Below are 17,551 nucleotides of genomic sequence, written 5' to 3'. Positions count from 1 at the left end.
GTGATGCCAAAGGGAATTGAAAATCAAGGGGATATCCATCAATTGGGGAATGGCTGAATAAGTTGTGGTATATGAATGTAATGGAATATTATTGTGCTTTAAGAAATGATGAGCAGGCTTATTTCAGAAAAAAAAAACCTGAAAAGCAAAATAATAATAATATTGTACACAATAACAGCAACATTGTATGATGATCAACTATGATAGACTTGGCTCTTCCCAGCAATACAGATCCAAGACAATTCCAATAGATTCATAATGGAAAAGAATTATGATTCTGAATACAGATCAAAGCATACTATTTTCACTTTTTTTTTTTTTTTGCTTTTCCCTTTTACAGTTTTTTTTTTCTTTTACAACAAACATGACCAATGTGGAAATACATTTAATATAATTGTACATGTATAATCTATATTAGATTGTTTGCCTTCTTAGGGAGGCAGAAGGAAATAAAAAATAAATGCAAATCAAAATTTTATAAAAGTAAATGTTGAAAATTAATAAGTAAATTTTTAAAAATTCTCTGGCTTTCTTCAATTCACTTCAATTTCAGTGTCACCTCCTCCATGACACCTTTCCAGATCCCTCTAGTTGCTTATGCCTACTCTCCAAAATTACTTTGGCATGGTAAATGATTATGATGAAAAACTATTGTAATACTATAAGAATTGATGAAAGTGTTTCAGAAAAACCTCAAAGAACTAAGTTGATGAAAAGACAAGTGAGAAGAACTAGAACATTATATGCAGTAACAGCAATATTGTAATGATAATCAATTGTGAAAGACTTATCTACTCTGATCAATACAATGATTCACAATAATTCCATGATGAAAAATGCTATTGACCTTTAGAGAGAGAATTGATGAACTATGAATGCAAATTGAAGCGTATTTTTAAACTTCATTTTTCTTGCTTTTTTTGCAATATGGTCAACATAGAAATGTTTTTAATAACTTCACATGCATAATGGGTACCATATTGCTTTACTTCTCAATGAGTTGAGGATTGGCTATAGAAAGAAATTTCAGAACTGATTATCAAAATTATTTTTTAAAACTATTTTGTTTTATTTTTTTCTGGTTATACACATACATTTTTAAAAAACGAATCATGTTGGGAGAGAAAAATCAGAGCAAAAGAGAAAAACAAGAAAAAAAAATGAACCTAGCTTGTATTGATTGACATTCAGTCTCTATAGTTCTCTCTCTGGATGCATAAGGCACTTTCTATCCAAAGTTTTATTGGGATTGTCTTGGATCACTGAACCGCTAAGAACCACCAAGTTCATAGTTGATCATCACACAATCTTGCTATCACTATGTACAATGAATTCCTGGTTCTGCTTGTTTCATTCAGCATCAGTTTGTGTAAATCTTGCAAGACCTTTTAAAAACCAGTTTATTTTTTATAGAACAATAATATCCCATTACTTTCATATACCATAACTTATTCAGCCAGTCTTCAATTGATGGAAATCTATTCATTTTCCAATTCTTTGCCACCACACAAAGGGAGCTGACACAAACATTTTTGCATATGTAAGTCCTTTTTCCTCCTCTCTGATTTTCTTGGATACAGTCCCAGTAAAAACACTGCTGGATCAAAGAGTATGTAGTTTGAAAGCTCTCTGGAGGAAGTTCCAAATTGCTTTCCAGAATGATTGGAGAGAGTCACTAATTACTAGACAAATCAGAAAAGGCTTCAATACAGGTGGCACCTGAGCTAATTAAGCCTAATTTTTAAATTAAAAGTTGTTTATTTTCTAAATATATGTATAGATAATTTTCAACATTTACTTTTGCAAAACCTTGTGTTCCAAATGTTTTTCCTTCCCTTCTCCTCACCTCTTCCCCTAGATGGCAAGTAATCTGTCAAGCATGTGCAATTTTTCTATACATATTTCCACAATCATGGTGCACAAGAAAAATCAGATCAAAAGGGAAAAAATAAGAAAACAAAATGTAAGCAAAACAACAACAAAAAGTGAAAATACTATGTTGTGATCCACATTCATTCTCCATAGTTCTCTCTCTGGGTGCAGATAACTTTCTACATCACAAGCCTATTGGAATTGGCCTAAGTCACCTTGTTGTTGAAAAGAGCCACCACCATCAGAATTGATCATCACATAGTCTTCTTGTTGCTGTGTATAGTAATCTCCTGGTTCTGCTCATTTTACTCAGCATCAGTTCCTGTAAATCTCTCCAGGCCTCTCTGAAATCATCTTGCTGATCATTTCTTATAGGACAATAATATCCCGTAACGTTCATATACCATAACTTATTCAGCTATTCTCCACCTGATGAGAAGCCACTCAGTTTTTTGCCACTACAAAAAGGGCTGCTACAAATTTCGCACATATAGATCTTTCCCTTTTTTTTATGATTTCTTTGGGATACAGGTCCAGTAGAGACATTGATGGATCAAAGGGTATGCCCAATTTGATAGCCCTTTGGGCATAGTTCCAAATTGCTGAGCTAAGCCTTAAAGGGAATCTAAGGTTTCAAAGAGACAGAAATTAAGGAGGAATTGCTTCCTACCTTTGCAAAGGCATAGAAATGAGATGGAATGCTAAAGAACAGCAAATAGTCCAGTTTGGCTAGTACATAAAATGCATGAAAGGGAATAATGTGAAATAAGATTGAAAAAGTTTAATAGAGCTGGACTGCAAAGGATTTTTAATGCCAGGGTGAGAAGTTTGTATTTTATCCTAGTAGCTAAAGAAAAATATGGAAGGTTTTTTTCAACATGAGGGTTTCAATGTCAGATCCATATTTTAGATGATTTTGGCAGCTCTATGAAGGATAAGAGAAAGGAAAATCAAAGCAAGGGGCATAATAAGGTGACTATTGAACTAAGATATTGGCCACATGAGTTAGAAAGAAGAGGATGGATGCAAAAGATTTTGTAGAGAGAATTGACAAGACAACTAATTGGATATGAGGAGCTGACAATGACCTAAAGGTTTTGATATTGGTTGACTAAAATGGTTATCCTTTCAACAAAAGCAGAACTCAAGAAGAGGGGAAATTTCAAGGGGAAGATAAATATCTATTTTAATTAGGTTCAATTTGATATCTTTGGGACATCTAAGTGTCCCAGTATATAGAGAACTGGAACACAAGAGATGACTGGATATGTAAATTTGGCAGAAATCTGCATGGAGATGTTAGACCCAGAGAACTTAATGAAAGCACTGGTTCTTGAAAGAAGAGGGCTCTGGAATTCACACACACACATACACACAGGCAGAGGCAAATCATGGATAATAACCCAGCAAGGAAAACTGAGGCATACCTAGACAATATGGAGAATCGGGAGAGAATAGAATCACAGAAACACAGGGAGAAGAATGGTTAACAGTATCAAATGTTACAAACTTTAAAAAAAAAAAAAAAAGAAAAAAAGGGAGAATATGGATTGAAAAGAGATCATAGGAAGCAGCTAGATGGTGCAATGGATAGAGTGCTGGCCCTGAAGTCAGGAGTTCAACTCCGACCTGACTTTTAATACTTCCTAGCTGTGTGACCCTGGGCAAGTCACTTAATTACTCAGGGGAAAATAAAAGATCATTGGATTTAGCAATTAAGAAATCACTGGTAGTAGTCAGTTCAGGGGGAAGATAATGAATTCCATTTTGAACATGTTGAGCTTTAGCTGCCTGTGGAATATATCCACCAGAGATGTTACCAATTGGTAAAGGATCACCAACTTAGAGCTAAAGGCCCTTTAAAGATCATCTTTGACCTTTTACAAATGAAGAAACTGAGACCCAGAAAGGCTGTGATTTGGCCAAGGTCCCATAGGTTAAATAGCAGAGACTACATTCAAGCACAGGTCCATTGATTCCAAATTCAATCAACCTCCCTATTACCCTATATGACACAGAACTGGAATTCAGTTAAACATTAGAGTGGGAGAGGAATTTGGGAGTCAACTATACTGATATAACTCAAGCCACTGGAGCTGATTTAGCCCAGGAAACAGATTGGAGGGAGATATGTTGGGGTACCCATGGTTAGGGGACAGAAAATAGATAATTCAGTAAAAGAGTTACTAGTCAAATAGAAGAATCAGGACACTTGTTTTTTTGTTTGGGTTTTTTGTTTTTAAAGCAGAGGAAAGAGAGAGTAATCCAAAAGAAGGTATTTGCCAAGAGGTCAAGAAGGATAAGGACAGAAAAAAGGCCATTTAATTTAGGGTGGTTAGCTCGGGTTCAGTAGAGTGGTAAGGACAAAAACCAGATTGCAAGAGAATGAGAAGTGAATGGAAAAAAGAGCAAGTAAGGGCAGGGCATGGATACAAATGGGCATGGATACAAATAATACAAATGGCTTTGCCCGAGTAGGAAAGAAAAATAAATTTCTCCTGAAAACAGCCTTGATTCAGTAAGCCTAAAAAGTGTGTGTGTGTGTGTGTGTGTGTGTGTGTGTGTGTGTGTTCTCCCCTGCTTCCATTTGGTCAACAGATGCTGTAAGTGGGTTCTGGCTCTTGCCTAATTCTTTCCTTTTTTGCCCACCATTAAATTTTCATATCCACCCTATGTTAGCAAAGACATTTTTTGAAATGTAATCATGCAAAAGAATTACAGGCATTATGAAATACAAGAAAATGAAAACAAAGTGATATTTCCATCATTTAAAACGTTCTTTCTTCTGATTTACACACGCAGAGTTCCTAGAAATAGTGTTAATAAAACTATTAATTTTCTAAGTATTGTTTCAAAAAAATTTAGAAATACTGCTAGTTAGCAATGTTTTATGCCTATATCCTAAGAAAAATATCAAATGATAGAAAAGCAAATGTAATAACTTTTAGAAGTAGCCTATTCAAGTAAGTTTGTTTTAAAAAAAAAAACTACAAAGAATGACTCAGGAAAGAATTATCTAAATTTGTTGAACTTTCACCCCTCTAGTCAATAAGTGCATGAGAATCTCATAACTTTTCTCATAACTTTTAACATTACTGTGAAAGGGTCCTAGTTTATCTTAAAAATCAAGTCATTCTCAAAGTTGCCCAAGCATTTATGAATCAAAACTTCTCTCTTGACTTAAATCAACTGTTGCTGAGTGAAATGAGCAGAACCAGAAGATCACTATACACTTCAACAATAATACTGTATGAGGATGTATTCTGATGGAAGTGGAAATCTTCAACATAAAGAAGATCCAACTCACTTCCAGTTGATCAATGATGGACAGAAATAACTATACCCAGAGAAGGAACACTGGGAAGCGAATGTAAATTGTTAGCACTACTGTCTATCTACCCAGGTTACTTATACCTTCGGAAGCTAATAATTAATGTGCAACAAGAAAATGGTATTTACACACATATATTGTATCTAGGTTATATTGTAACACATGTAAAATGTATGGGATTACCTGCCATCGGGGGGAGGGAGTGGAGGGAGGAAGGGGATAATTTGGAAAAATGAATAAAAAATAATAATAATAATAAAATAAAAATATTTCCTCCTATTAAAAAAAAAAAACTCTCTTCAAATTATTCTTAGTATACTTATCCTCTAAAGTACACTGATACAAATTATGTGGGTAAAACAAACAAAAAGCCCAAACCTACAAGGAGTCCAGTTACAACACTGATGCCTTTGGGATAGATACCAAAAGTTATCCACATTTTGTCAACATGATTAGGCTTTTTTTTTTTTCCCATGAAATCGTCACATTACATGGTTAACTTTTGGTCATATGTGAATGACTTATCTTGATTCACTTGATCACTTGATAGTGATTTCTTCACTATCCAGATAAGGTCTGTTTGCCAAATCAATTAGAGACCAGGTTTAAGCATAAAGCACATATATTCACAAAATCTGAGTGGCAGGAGACTCAAAGGGGTCTTAGTCCTGAAAAAGAATCTGGTCTTAACAAGTAATAAGTTATTGGCACGTCTTAAACTTGACAGTGTTACAAAGTCAACCACTTTGGGGATTATTTACTGTTTCTTTCCGTTAGGTTGATTAATTAAAGATTGTATCATAAATAACTATTCGTTTGTAATTTGAATTTGTCATGGTGGAAAACCTTCTAGGTCAGGCTTGATTTAGCTATTTCTATGTTAAAGGTGTTATTTTTTTAAATTTAAACATTCAAATAGAATTAAAAGTTATGATCCTGTGTTTTAGAGCAGTTGATTAAAGTGTGGTAGGGTTCATTAATAACTAATTTGGGTATTGGATGAGTTCTGGTAACTAATTAGTATATAAAAATCCCAATTTTTATAGAACTGGCAAGAGCAAACTAGTGGCATCCTAAAGCTATTTTTTTTTAAGGGATGAAAATGAGATAATGGGTTAACTTCTAAATCCCAGGCAAATCATAATCTCCACTTATAGTATCATTATTACAAAATAATGTCATTTATAGAACAGATAAAAGGAAAAACAGGAGAGAAATAAGTTATCAAATTTTACACAAAGGTTCATAACAGATGCTTGAAAACTGAATGAAAGCACAGAGCCTTTATTGGATCACAGATTATGAATAAGAAAATGGGTGGTACCACTGAGGACAAATTTGCATAGAAATGCAATTTATAAAATTCTCAAGGTAAACAATTTGCATCTTTGAAGAAACTGTAGTTAGCTTTAAAAAGTTTCCAGACAAGATGTGCAATTCTTTCATAATATTCATAATTGCTGCCCAATTAAATGACCTCAGGAAATGTTGAACTTTAGTAAATCATTTGTATTAAATCTCTTGCTGCGATGGATTCCTCAGTGTCTCGCTGCAGTTGTAACTAGATAAAACTTGGAAGCTTTCAGGACGATTCAAACCTCCAACACTTCACAGGAGTCTGCATTTCTTAGAACTGAAGGCAACACTAATCAGAGAAGGAAATAAGCAAAAAGTATTGATTAAAATCCAAACTTGCCAAGGGTTTGTGTACATTCAATGAAATATTCTACTATAATAGGATTCTCTGGATGTTCCTTCATCAATTCTGTTACCAGAAGATGACAGATTTGAATAGTCACACTTTATTCTTATACCTCTGGCATTTAAAATCAAACAAGACTGAAGTTATCAAGGGGAATGAGTAACTTTGAAATTTTGTAGCCAAAATTCCCAGGTCAGGATTATAAAGATTTATAATTTTGAAGCGTCTCCAAATTTAATGTATGTAAAAAATTATATACAAGAAAGCAGTAGTGAATCTTAAATCCTGAGGTTACAAAGTAATTTTAGGCAACTAAGTGAAAAGGGAAACTATGACAAAGATCTAAATGTAATTGAAGCTTTATTATGTGGAAATCCCAAAATAACATAAACGTAACTTTCAGCCTAAAGAATTTGACAGATAATCAATAAGCTCTCTTCTTTAAAGATTCTGGATAAAGACTGTCACGCAATTAGCTATTCCCACGAGTATCAAAATGCTTACCTGTCTAATTCCTTAATTTCATGTAAGAATCATCCCTGAATGGTAAGAATCTAATAAAATTGCTATCTTTAGGGATAAAATCTCTCCTGGTGAAGTTCCCTCCTCCCATTTTGTGACTTTGTATTATAGTACCACCCATATACTTTATTATTTGTAATTATCTCAAAGAATTATAGTATGTATAGGACAAAGGAATAAAGCGAACATGAATATAACTACTCATTAAAATTGTTAACCAGCATCTGGTAATGGCCCCCCCTCCCCTTACATCATACCACATGGAAACGGATTCAACAAAAAGTAGCAAAGGCTATGGATCTGCAAGGATTTTATTTGACATTTTAGGTCTTGAGATGAATACAGATACACAGATAATCACTTGAAATAGAAACTTTGACTCGGATACACAAATTAAGAGGACACCTAGTTTTCACACTACCCCCAGTAAAGTACCTGTTTGGGATTCATTCATACAGCTACAACTTCTTTCAGCAAATTACAAAGCCCATGCTTGCTGAAACAACAACAGCAAGGCAACCACTCACTGTCACTAGCATTTTAGTTCTTCCTATAACTCTAGATCAGAGGTTTTGAACCATGGGCCATTTTCAGCAATACTAAGGCACGCACTTTAAAGTACAAACCTTAAAAGCTAAAATGCTTTAAAAAAGAGATCGGGGAAACAAAATATCAGACGTTACTAAAAGAATTTTTAGTTTTTAATATTAGGCTCTAGGTATTTTATCCAAACCAGCCTATAAAAAAATAAGGCTTTCTTGCTAATAACAGCTTTGACCTATATTTGGATCACTCTCTCTGATGGAAAAAAATTTGATTAATCTGTTGTTTGAGGTTTGAAGGTAAGTTGAAAGCTTATAAGACCTAGCTCTGACAACAGTATTAAAAACATTTAATACTATCAATAAGAAAAAAGACATCATAGAGAAACAAAGTTGTTAACCATATAAGTAACTTTCACAGTGAAATCTGGCTTGTTCCTTGGTTATGTTAAATCAAACAGCATATTACAATTTTAAACACTTATTTTCCACAAAACTTCCATTTCTGTCAGACTGAAGAGTGATCTAAATCTCAAAGTAAAGGTTTAGAACCTGAGGAAAAGCAAACACAGTATTTTCAATGAAACACTTATACAAATGTTTATTTCAATATTTATGCTACATTATTACTGAAATGTTTCACTAAATCAATTACTTCACTGGGAAAAACTGCAATGCAAAATTTTAATTTTTTTCCTATTCAAATAAATGTGCACCAGCCATTCATAAAGTTCTGGCTATCAGTATATTTATTATATAAAATTGATAATCAGGAGAACTATGCTTTCCACTCATACACAGTTAACAGAGCTGGTCAATGAGAGGAAATAGCAAGTTTGTCTGGTTGTTGCTTTAACCATTTTTATGATTTATCAGTTTGGAAATTTGAAATTATTAGAAGAAAAAAGTCTGACATTAATTTTTAAAAATTTAGTTCAGAAATATCCATTTTCCTAGGAACGTTCCCTAGTTATAACTGAATTTTCCCCCTTATTTTTAAATATCAAAGTGATTTTTAAAAATCAATAGCATGCTATAATTGAAGGCAACCATAAGTTTCCAACTGTGGATCAAATTTAAAACAATTAACAGGATATCATCATAAATAATGAAAATACCAACAAAACTTACAGAAACCTATTAATAATGGTTTCTGAACATTTCAACACAACATCAATAAAATTACCCTGGTCATCCTAGTTATAAAGGCTCTTGCAAAGAACAAATCACAGCACTATGGTTCTGCTATTTACAGGTCACATTAATTTATAACCCAAAAACTAGTTCATAGATTGGGGAAGTATAACACTTACCATTACTGGGGCTGGGAGGGTAGGGGTGGGATGGGAGGGTGGGAAGAACACCCATTGTAATATAAAGCCCCAAAGGAAAGAGAAAAAGGAAAGTCTTCCTTGCCCATGCTTTGCTCTGAACCATGAAGACTTAGTTGAGGAAAAATGGAACCCAAGCAAATGAAGCCTAAATCTCAGGAGCAAGCTCAAAGAGGAGCAAGCAACTAGAAAGCAAATCAAAGAGGCACAAATAGACATTCAACCCTTTGGGAGGGTTCAAAAACAGCTAGACATAAAACCATTAGGTTTTATAACACTAACAACCTATGATAGAAACCAAATGCGATATATCTCTCCAAAGCAGAACACCTGGTCTCTTCATCCTTTGCAAATATTGACACTTTAACTGAATCCTTTAAAGTGTATAAACAGCCTTTAAGCAATATCAAAATATAATCATCCAAAATCTATATTTATAATTCTTGATGCTTCAGCACTTCAAAGAACCATTATCTCTCATTTCTATTAAAATTTTAAATGCAACTAGACACACATGAAGCACAAACACAATCAACAAAAATAAACTTTTGATGACACAAACAGGAATAATTTGTAAATATCCAATTCTACAATACTGCAAAGAAAAATGTTTCAAGGATGCTGATGAACTATAATATTTAGATGAAACATTTATTTTTTCAGTCACAAAATCTGCACAAAATATTCAAACTCAAAAAAGAATTAGACGGAAGTCAAATACAGAGATGAAATGTACAAGACAAATGAGCAGGCAAACTAAAAGTTCTTGAAAGTATTTTACTTCAGATTGAAAAATGAACAGTTCAACTGTCCTTTTTAAATAAAGATTTGCAAGATATACAGTATTTACGAATACAATGCTGGTCATTTGAGGAAATGTAACACACACCTCAATTTTCCTTCATGCTTTTTTTTTTTTTTTTTTTTTTTGTCTTTTAGAAAGATACTGTTTACCAAAAAGAAACTTGAGCAGTCCAGGAAAAGCGATTTTTCCAATAAATTTATGAAAACCATAAATTGAGGCAAACCTAAGATTCCCAATGGAATCAAGATTATCTTCCCGCTACCACCACCTTAAAATAATCACATGCTTATTGAAACACTAATACCTGCACCCTAAGAGTACATTTGCTTTCAACAATGAGGGTGATTCTTTAAAACACAAAAACAAAACAACAACAACAAAAAAAAGTCAGTGTGGCCAATGCAACACAGATCTTTGCAAATTTTATATATCTGAAACAGTTTGCTAATAGCAGCTAATACTGGATTATATAATTTTATAAATAATTTGTCCCTAAGCAGTAAACAAAAGTCTACACATTCACAATAATCTAAAAAAAACAAAATAAATACTGTGATTATGCATCATGTGGTATGACTTGAACTAGTTTCTATAAACAAAAGCTCAACATCCTGTTGATAAAAATTAGTTGATCTGAACAAAATGTGAATCTAAAATTTAAAACATTGTCAAATTAACATCATATTTAAAACTCTTATACTGTTTATACAAGGTAAGTGTTATGAGTTTCCATCTTTTGGAACGTATTTTTCCTTTTTGAAGTAAAACACTAACATATTGAAATATTGATTTCAGTGATGACATTGGTTTTGGTCATTTTAGCATTATTTTATTTAAAAAGTTGTTGCACTAATAGTGTCCATTACTGTCTGGTTGGTCTGGTACTTTGTAACTGTATATAAAAGAAAATTTTAAAAGCCTATAGATGTGTATATATATGTATATATATATGTGTGTGTATGTGTGTGTATATGTGTATATACACACATGTAATATGAATACATATACGTATACATATATATGCATATATAAAAGATCCTCATCTCAGGAATGGCTTCTTTATATAATAGTCATACACACTGACGATGAATGTAGAAGCGCTTTTCCCTTTCAAGGAAGCATTTTCATAAAAGCTATTTAACATTCTATTATGTTCAATTTTTCCCCAGCTCAGTTTCAAACTCAACATGTGGTGAATAACAGAATTTTACATCTCATTTGCACTCAAGGCATTCAATTGACCATAGCCTAAATTTACAGTATGATTAAAACAAGCCAATGTTTAAAAAAGTTTTAATTAAAGGTAACAATTCAATGAAAAGGGCAGGATAAAGAATGGGATGACAAGAAGTGTTTGGTCTTAATAAGGCAATACGAAATATGTCCTTTATCAAAGACCATTTAATTTTTAAAGATAAACAATACCAAAAGCATAAAGTGGAGTATAAGAAAATAGTTTTATAAGTATGATTTCATTAAAGCTTAAACAGTTATTCTCTCCCACAGAAGTTTAGCATGAATTTAAAAAAGAAGAAAGAATGAAAAAAACAAGTACACGCAAGCATGAAGATTAAAGAAGCTGGCATGCAAATGTTTGTAGAACTCGAGCTGAGGTGTTTTTTTTTGTTTTGTTTTTTGTTTTTTGTTTTTTTTTTTTTTTTTTACTGCAACAAGAATGGACAACATTCAGGTGGCTTTTTTTTTCCTTTTTAGGAAGAAAAAAAAGACTTCAAAGAAAAACAAATTAGTGTAACTGCCCACTGCCAAAGACAAGGGCACTATAGGAAATAGTTGCGAGCTAATTATCAGAGATGACTATAGTTTTTTTCAGTGTTTACACAAAAATACATAGTACACATTTTACAAAATAAAATAAACTTCATTTGCCACCATAAATCTTTTCTTTTTTGAGGAAAAACTTTTGCAGCAGGTCACAAGTGTTCTATTAATTCATTTCAATGCTGAGGAAAACAAATTCTGAATAACAGAACTAATCACGTTCCTACATATGGATGTTAAGATGACAATTCAGATTATTTTTCAAACTAATCCTGAGAAAATTCTGTTTACAATTTAAACAGTAATGTTATGTAAAAAGTATTAACAAATCCACTATTACAAATGTCAATTTCCTATAATATGGTTTTCTATATATATATATACACACACAATAAAATGGTAAATATATGCAAAAATAATAAAAAAAAATCATGCACAAATCACTTTCACCTTTTAAATCTGGTTTTCTCACAAAATACATTTTTTCTCCTTCCCCCCTCCTTTTAAACTTTTAGTTTTTGTTTATACCACCCCCTACACACACTGAATACTACCCCTACAATTCAGCATAAAGCTGATGGGATATATATTTATTTTACATTCAAGCTTTTAAATCTTAAAATGACCCTGTTGTATAGCATATGACTTATCAAATGAGCAGCCTTTTTTTTCCTTTTTGTTTTTGTAGTTGTCAGTCTTCATGATCCATTCCGTGGCGAGCTGGGAAAAAAATGCAGTTGCTAATCAACGTCTGAACAGTCTGAAGCTCCTGAATGAATCCCAGGAGTTGCTATCAAACTATCGTGTAGCATGAGATCATTGCACACAGAAGAACAGTCAATCATAAAATTGGTAACTATCTACAAAGGTCTGAAAGGGCTGCGTCCCTCTTGTGTTTCCTCTTTTTGCCATGGTAATACTGATTATTTGATTTGCCTTGATGCTGTTTGTTTGTCATCAAGGTGCCATGGCTTGTTTGAGTTGTACCTTGGAAGCCTTTGCTGGAAGAACGAAATAACCTTGCTGATCCATGCTGTGGAAAGGAGAAAAAAAAATCATGAATATCATATGTTAAAACAGAAAATAGTCCATGTTTAAATGATAGCAATTTATTATCATAATTATTAGAAAACATTTAACATCTAAGTCTTCAAAAAGAGTTAAACCTGATCATAAGACGCTATAATAGTGATCTTTTAATACTACTTTAATTTGATATACTTAAAACTTTAATAATATTTAATCTTTATTAGAGAAGTAGTTTAAGCAAATAACAAATTTAATTCAAGGCCTACAAATACGGGTCTACCTTCCTAATAATGTTCTACTTATGCTAAAATTTCTCCCTGTCCACATGTTACAAAGAGAGGACCACAAGACAACAGCATAAGAAAATAAGTATGGGATTTAAAAAAAAAATATGGAATGTTACATATAATTTTCCTATCACATAGGGCCAATGTTTTGATTAAGTTTCCTGAACAGCTGAATTAATTTTGCTGAACAAGGAAAACGTTCTCTAGTTCAGAAGAGGACGAGGCACAATTATATTCAGAAATGAATGTTAGGTGAGAACAAAAGGCTTCAACAGAAACAAAAAGAATTGACCAAACTTTCAAATTTTTCTATCATCATTTATTGGACAATGTTCAAAATTAAATCATCCATCTCTCTCTTTTTCTCCCTATTTCACCTGGTGTAGTAGTCACTCATAAACCTAACCCCACTTCTGATAAGCATCAGAACTGTTCTTCTATTTGTTCAAATCAAAACCTGGATTGGTTTGTCCTTCCTGAGGTGGCTTGGGTGACCACTCTCAGGAGTCCATCATACTGGCACCAGACTTTGCTTAGCTTAATAGCTCAGAACTCCCAAGCTCAAGCAATCTACCAGTCCTGGCCTCCCCCAATAGCAGGGATTACAGGTATATGCCACAAAGTCTGGCCAGAGTTCTTTTAGATAATTTTTTATGACACTTTCTTTTAATAAAGCACAATATGAATAATATTCATTTTCAAAATGAGTAAGGAATTAAGAACAACTTTTATTTACTGTAATATAATATAGTGATACTTTTAGATATAAAAATCACTTCTGTGCTTTTATTTCTTATTTCTAATTTTATAGTTTGCTATTTCCTTTGTCATGTGTTCCTTGCTGACAATGGGCTCCTTGGCATATTACTGTATATAGAAAACAATTTTTTTTTTAATTTTGATTCTCTATTCATGGACACAGCAATTTTTAGACAATTTAAAGACTTGAAATACAAACTATGGCTTTTAACAAGTCAAAAGTAACCATTCCTAATTAACAATAGTTTGTTCAATTCAGAGCTCAGCACTTCATATCAACAACACATAAAACTCCAAAGTATCCATGAGGTTATGTATAAACCATACCATAATATCATGCAAAGATGCTTATGATAATTAGTATCACTTTGAAACATTATGGTAGTCTTTCTATAGAAATGAATGGCCCATTTAAGGCATTAGATTTAGTATAAATTGTGTTGATTCAGAAAGAGCTCTATCATTAGGAAGAGGCCTTATTAAGTATCCATTGTACTATGGAATTTTATACACTGACAAATGAATGCCCTAATAATTTTCTTTAAATAGACTTTAAATAAGTCATACTTTTCATATTTAACATTAAAATATTCCATAAAAATATTCTGTATTAAAATGAATAATGATTAGAATAGAAATTTCACATACCTGTGATTTGTTAGTGCTATTGGCTGAATTAGGAGCTTGGTTGTTTTGTATTTTCCCTCCTGATTGGGAGGATTCCAAAGATGCTTCTTGTGATCCCACTCTGTTCACAGTAGACTGACGACAAATCAGCTGCTTAGATGTTTTGCATGGTGTTGCATCAGAATCCTTAACACAAATTATACAATGGTTTGACTATTTAGCAGTTAAAATGTTAAGTATCAAGAGAAAATAATAAAAATTATATTTCAACAACAAATGTCCTTTGGACTAAATAAATCCTTTTAGAAGTTAAGAGTTCCAAAAAAATTCCTAGAACTGACAAGGTTTTGGTTGGAGTTTTTTAATCTTTTTTTTTTTTTTTTTTTTTTTAAAGAACTTAATTTTTGCCTCTAAATTTAACTACCGAGTTTAAGGAACTTCTAAGTAAGTAAAGGGGCTCCTATTCATTTTCAAACATAATTAAAAACCCTATTCAATCCTTAGCTTCTGTTACTTCCCCTTGAATAGAACTTCAAAAGTCGGCAGCAATGGCATGTTGTAACATGATGAATACTGGACTAAAAATTAGGATTACAGGATCAAAGATTTAAAACTAGAAGAAACCTTATAGGCCATTTATATAATCCAGCCTCCTCATTTAACCTTGGAAAACTAAAGCTTCCCCAGGTTAAATGAGTCATGTATGGTCATAGAATTAGTATCAGAAACAGGACTTAAAACCCAATATTTCTGACTCAAAGTACAGTCATTACCCCATGTTGCCTCTTAGAAGACTTGAGTTCTACTTCTGGCTCTATCACCAACAAAAGTTTCTTCTCTTTGAATTTAGATTATATATAAAATGATAGAGTTGAAGTAGATAATTACTAAAGCTCCTTAAATTTCTGACATTCTATGATTAAAAATGCTCAGTTGATGAACTCTGACTCAAATACCACCACTAAAGGTCTTTATCCCAAAGAGATCAAAGAAAAAGGAAAGAGACCTTTATATACAAAAATATTTATAGCGGTTCATTTTGTGATGACAAAAAATTGGAAACTGGAAAGATGTTTACCAATTGAAGAATGGCTGAACAAGTTGTGGCATATGATTCTGATCTGATGGAAAGAAATGATGAGCAGAATGCTTCTAGAAAAATCTAGGAAGATGTATTGCATAAGCTGATGCAAAAGTGAAGTAAGCAAAAACAGAACACTGAACACAGTAAATGCAATATTATATATGATGATCTTAGTTATTCTCAGCAATAGAAAGATCAAAGACAATTCCAAAGAACTTATGATGAAAAATGTAGTAAACTCCAGAAAAAGAACTGATGGAATCTGAATGCTGATTACAGTATATTATTTTTTACTTTCTTTTTTTCATGTTTTTTGATCTATTTTCTTTTACTATATGACTAGTATGAAAGTGAACATGTATAACCTATATCATTATCAAATTACTTATCTTCCCAATGGTAGGGGGGAAGAATGTGGAATTCAAAATTATTTTTTTTAAAAGAATGTTATAAGTAATTGAGAGGGGAAAAAATTTAAAGGAAAAAAAATTTCAGTTATTCAGACCTATTAGTGCAAACTTCAATGTTTATGAGCTCCATATTACTGTCTTATTGTATGCCCCTGGTTTCTGTGCAACCTTTTTTTCTTCTTTTCTTTCCCTATCTTCCCTCTAAGCCCTATAAGTGTCTCCTCTATTAGCAATCATATTAACAATTCCTAATTTTTCTGTTTTGTGGCTGCTCTACTTACTCTTGAAAGCATCTTTGAGCTTCACCTTGAGACTTCTGAGAATTTCAGAGGAAACAGAAAACATGCATTTTGATCTTGAGTATGCATATTTATGTATACATAAATAATATTATTTGCTGACTGACTTTTTTAGTGAATGAAAATTTCACTTTTTGCTTTACTTTAAACTAGTAGTTTAATATCCTCTGTAAAGTTCAAATATTTATTAAATTCAAACTTATTGGCCAAAAAAACCCAAAACTATTAAATAAATGGACCACCAATAACTAATCAACCAAATAATTTAATAATTAAATGTCTAGATATTATTCAGTAATCAAAAGATGAGCTACAAATATTCAAATACTGTTAGCACAATAGAAGAACTAATTCCAAAAAATGTTTTATAATTAAATACTTACAACATCACTAGAACTGGACTGCGTGGCAGAAGAGGAAGACACTGGACCTGATGAAGAGTTTGAAGAGTGTTTACTAAGAGATTCCGAAGTTTTACTTCTACATTTTCCCAGGGATTCATTCTCTTCAGATAGATTATTGTTACACTTATCTAACTGCTGATTATCTACTATCAAGGTAACACCGTTTCCTGAAAGAGTGGTAAGAAATTGGAAAACGTTTCTTCCCATAAATATGCACAATGTATAAGATAAGAGACCATGTAAGATTAAATAAATATAGAAAATCTTACCATTGCATGAAGGTTCAGGTCTATTCTGCAAGCCCCATTGCTTTGATATCCAATCTCTATATGTAGCCACTTCATCTGTCACTCTAATTATTCTACCTAATATGCTGAAAATATTTTAAATTAAAAGAAAAACATATTAGAATATAAAAATATAGAACTCATAAATCTTGATTTGATGCACTGATTTTAATTCTACTTTTACCTTTCAGTTTCGTTGTTGGGATAGTACTTTGCTATTGGTGATACTGCATGACTCAAAACAACATATGCATAATCAAAAGCCTGTTTCACTTGCATGGCACCATATGAACTCCTTCCAACATCATTACCTTAAAAATAAATGCATACATAAATGTAGTAAAGTTTTTTGTTTACTTGATTTGAAATTATAAAAGCTGAAATTATATTTTATCTTACAATATATAATAAGCTAGTGTGAACCACATTCAAAATTTTGACTACTTTTAAAAATGATTCTATACCAAATCTCTGAATCTGT

General features: G+C 32.3%; 1 protein-coding gene across 1 annotated transcript in view; it reads right to left on the bottom strand.

Moving 5' to 3' along the window:
• Positions 1 to 7,722: 7,722 nt before the first annotated feature.
• Positions 7,723 to 17,551, bottom strand: part of TENT4B (terminal nucleotidyltransferase 4B) — a 53,438-nt gene continuing 43,609 nt past the window's right edge. Inside the window, 5 exon segments of the mRNA XM_074293348.1 lie at positions 7,723 to 12,917; positions 14,608 to 14,772; positions 16,763 to 16,950; positions 17,053 to 17,156; positions 17,255 to 17,381. Coding sequence (XP_074149449.1) covers positions 12,741 to 12,917; positions 14,608 to 14,772; positions 16,763 to 16,950; positions 17,053 to 17,156; positions 17,255 to 17,381 — 761 coding nt within the window. The 3' untranslated portion in view covers positions 7,723 to 12,740.

The sequence above is a fragment of the Sminthopsis crassicaudata genome, chromosome 2 (assembly GCF_048593235.1).
Source record: "Sminthopsis crassicaudata isolate SCR6 chromosome 2, ASM4859323v1, whole genome shotgun sequence".
Taxonomy (NCBI): domain Eukaryota; kingdom Metazoa; phylum Chordata; class Mammalia; order Dasyuromorphia; family Dasyuridae; genus Sminthopsis; species Sminthopsis crassicaudata.
Note: the sequence above shows the minus strand (reverse complement) of the source record. Positions and strands in the feature narration are given on the sequence as shown.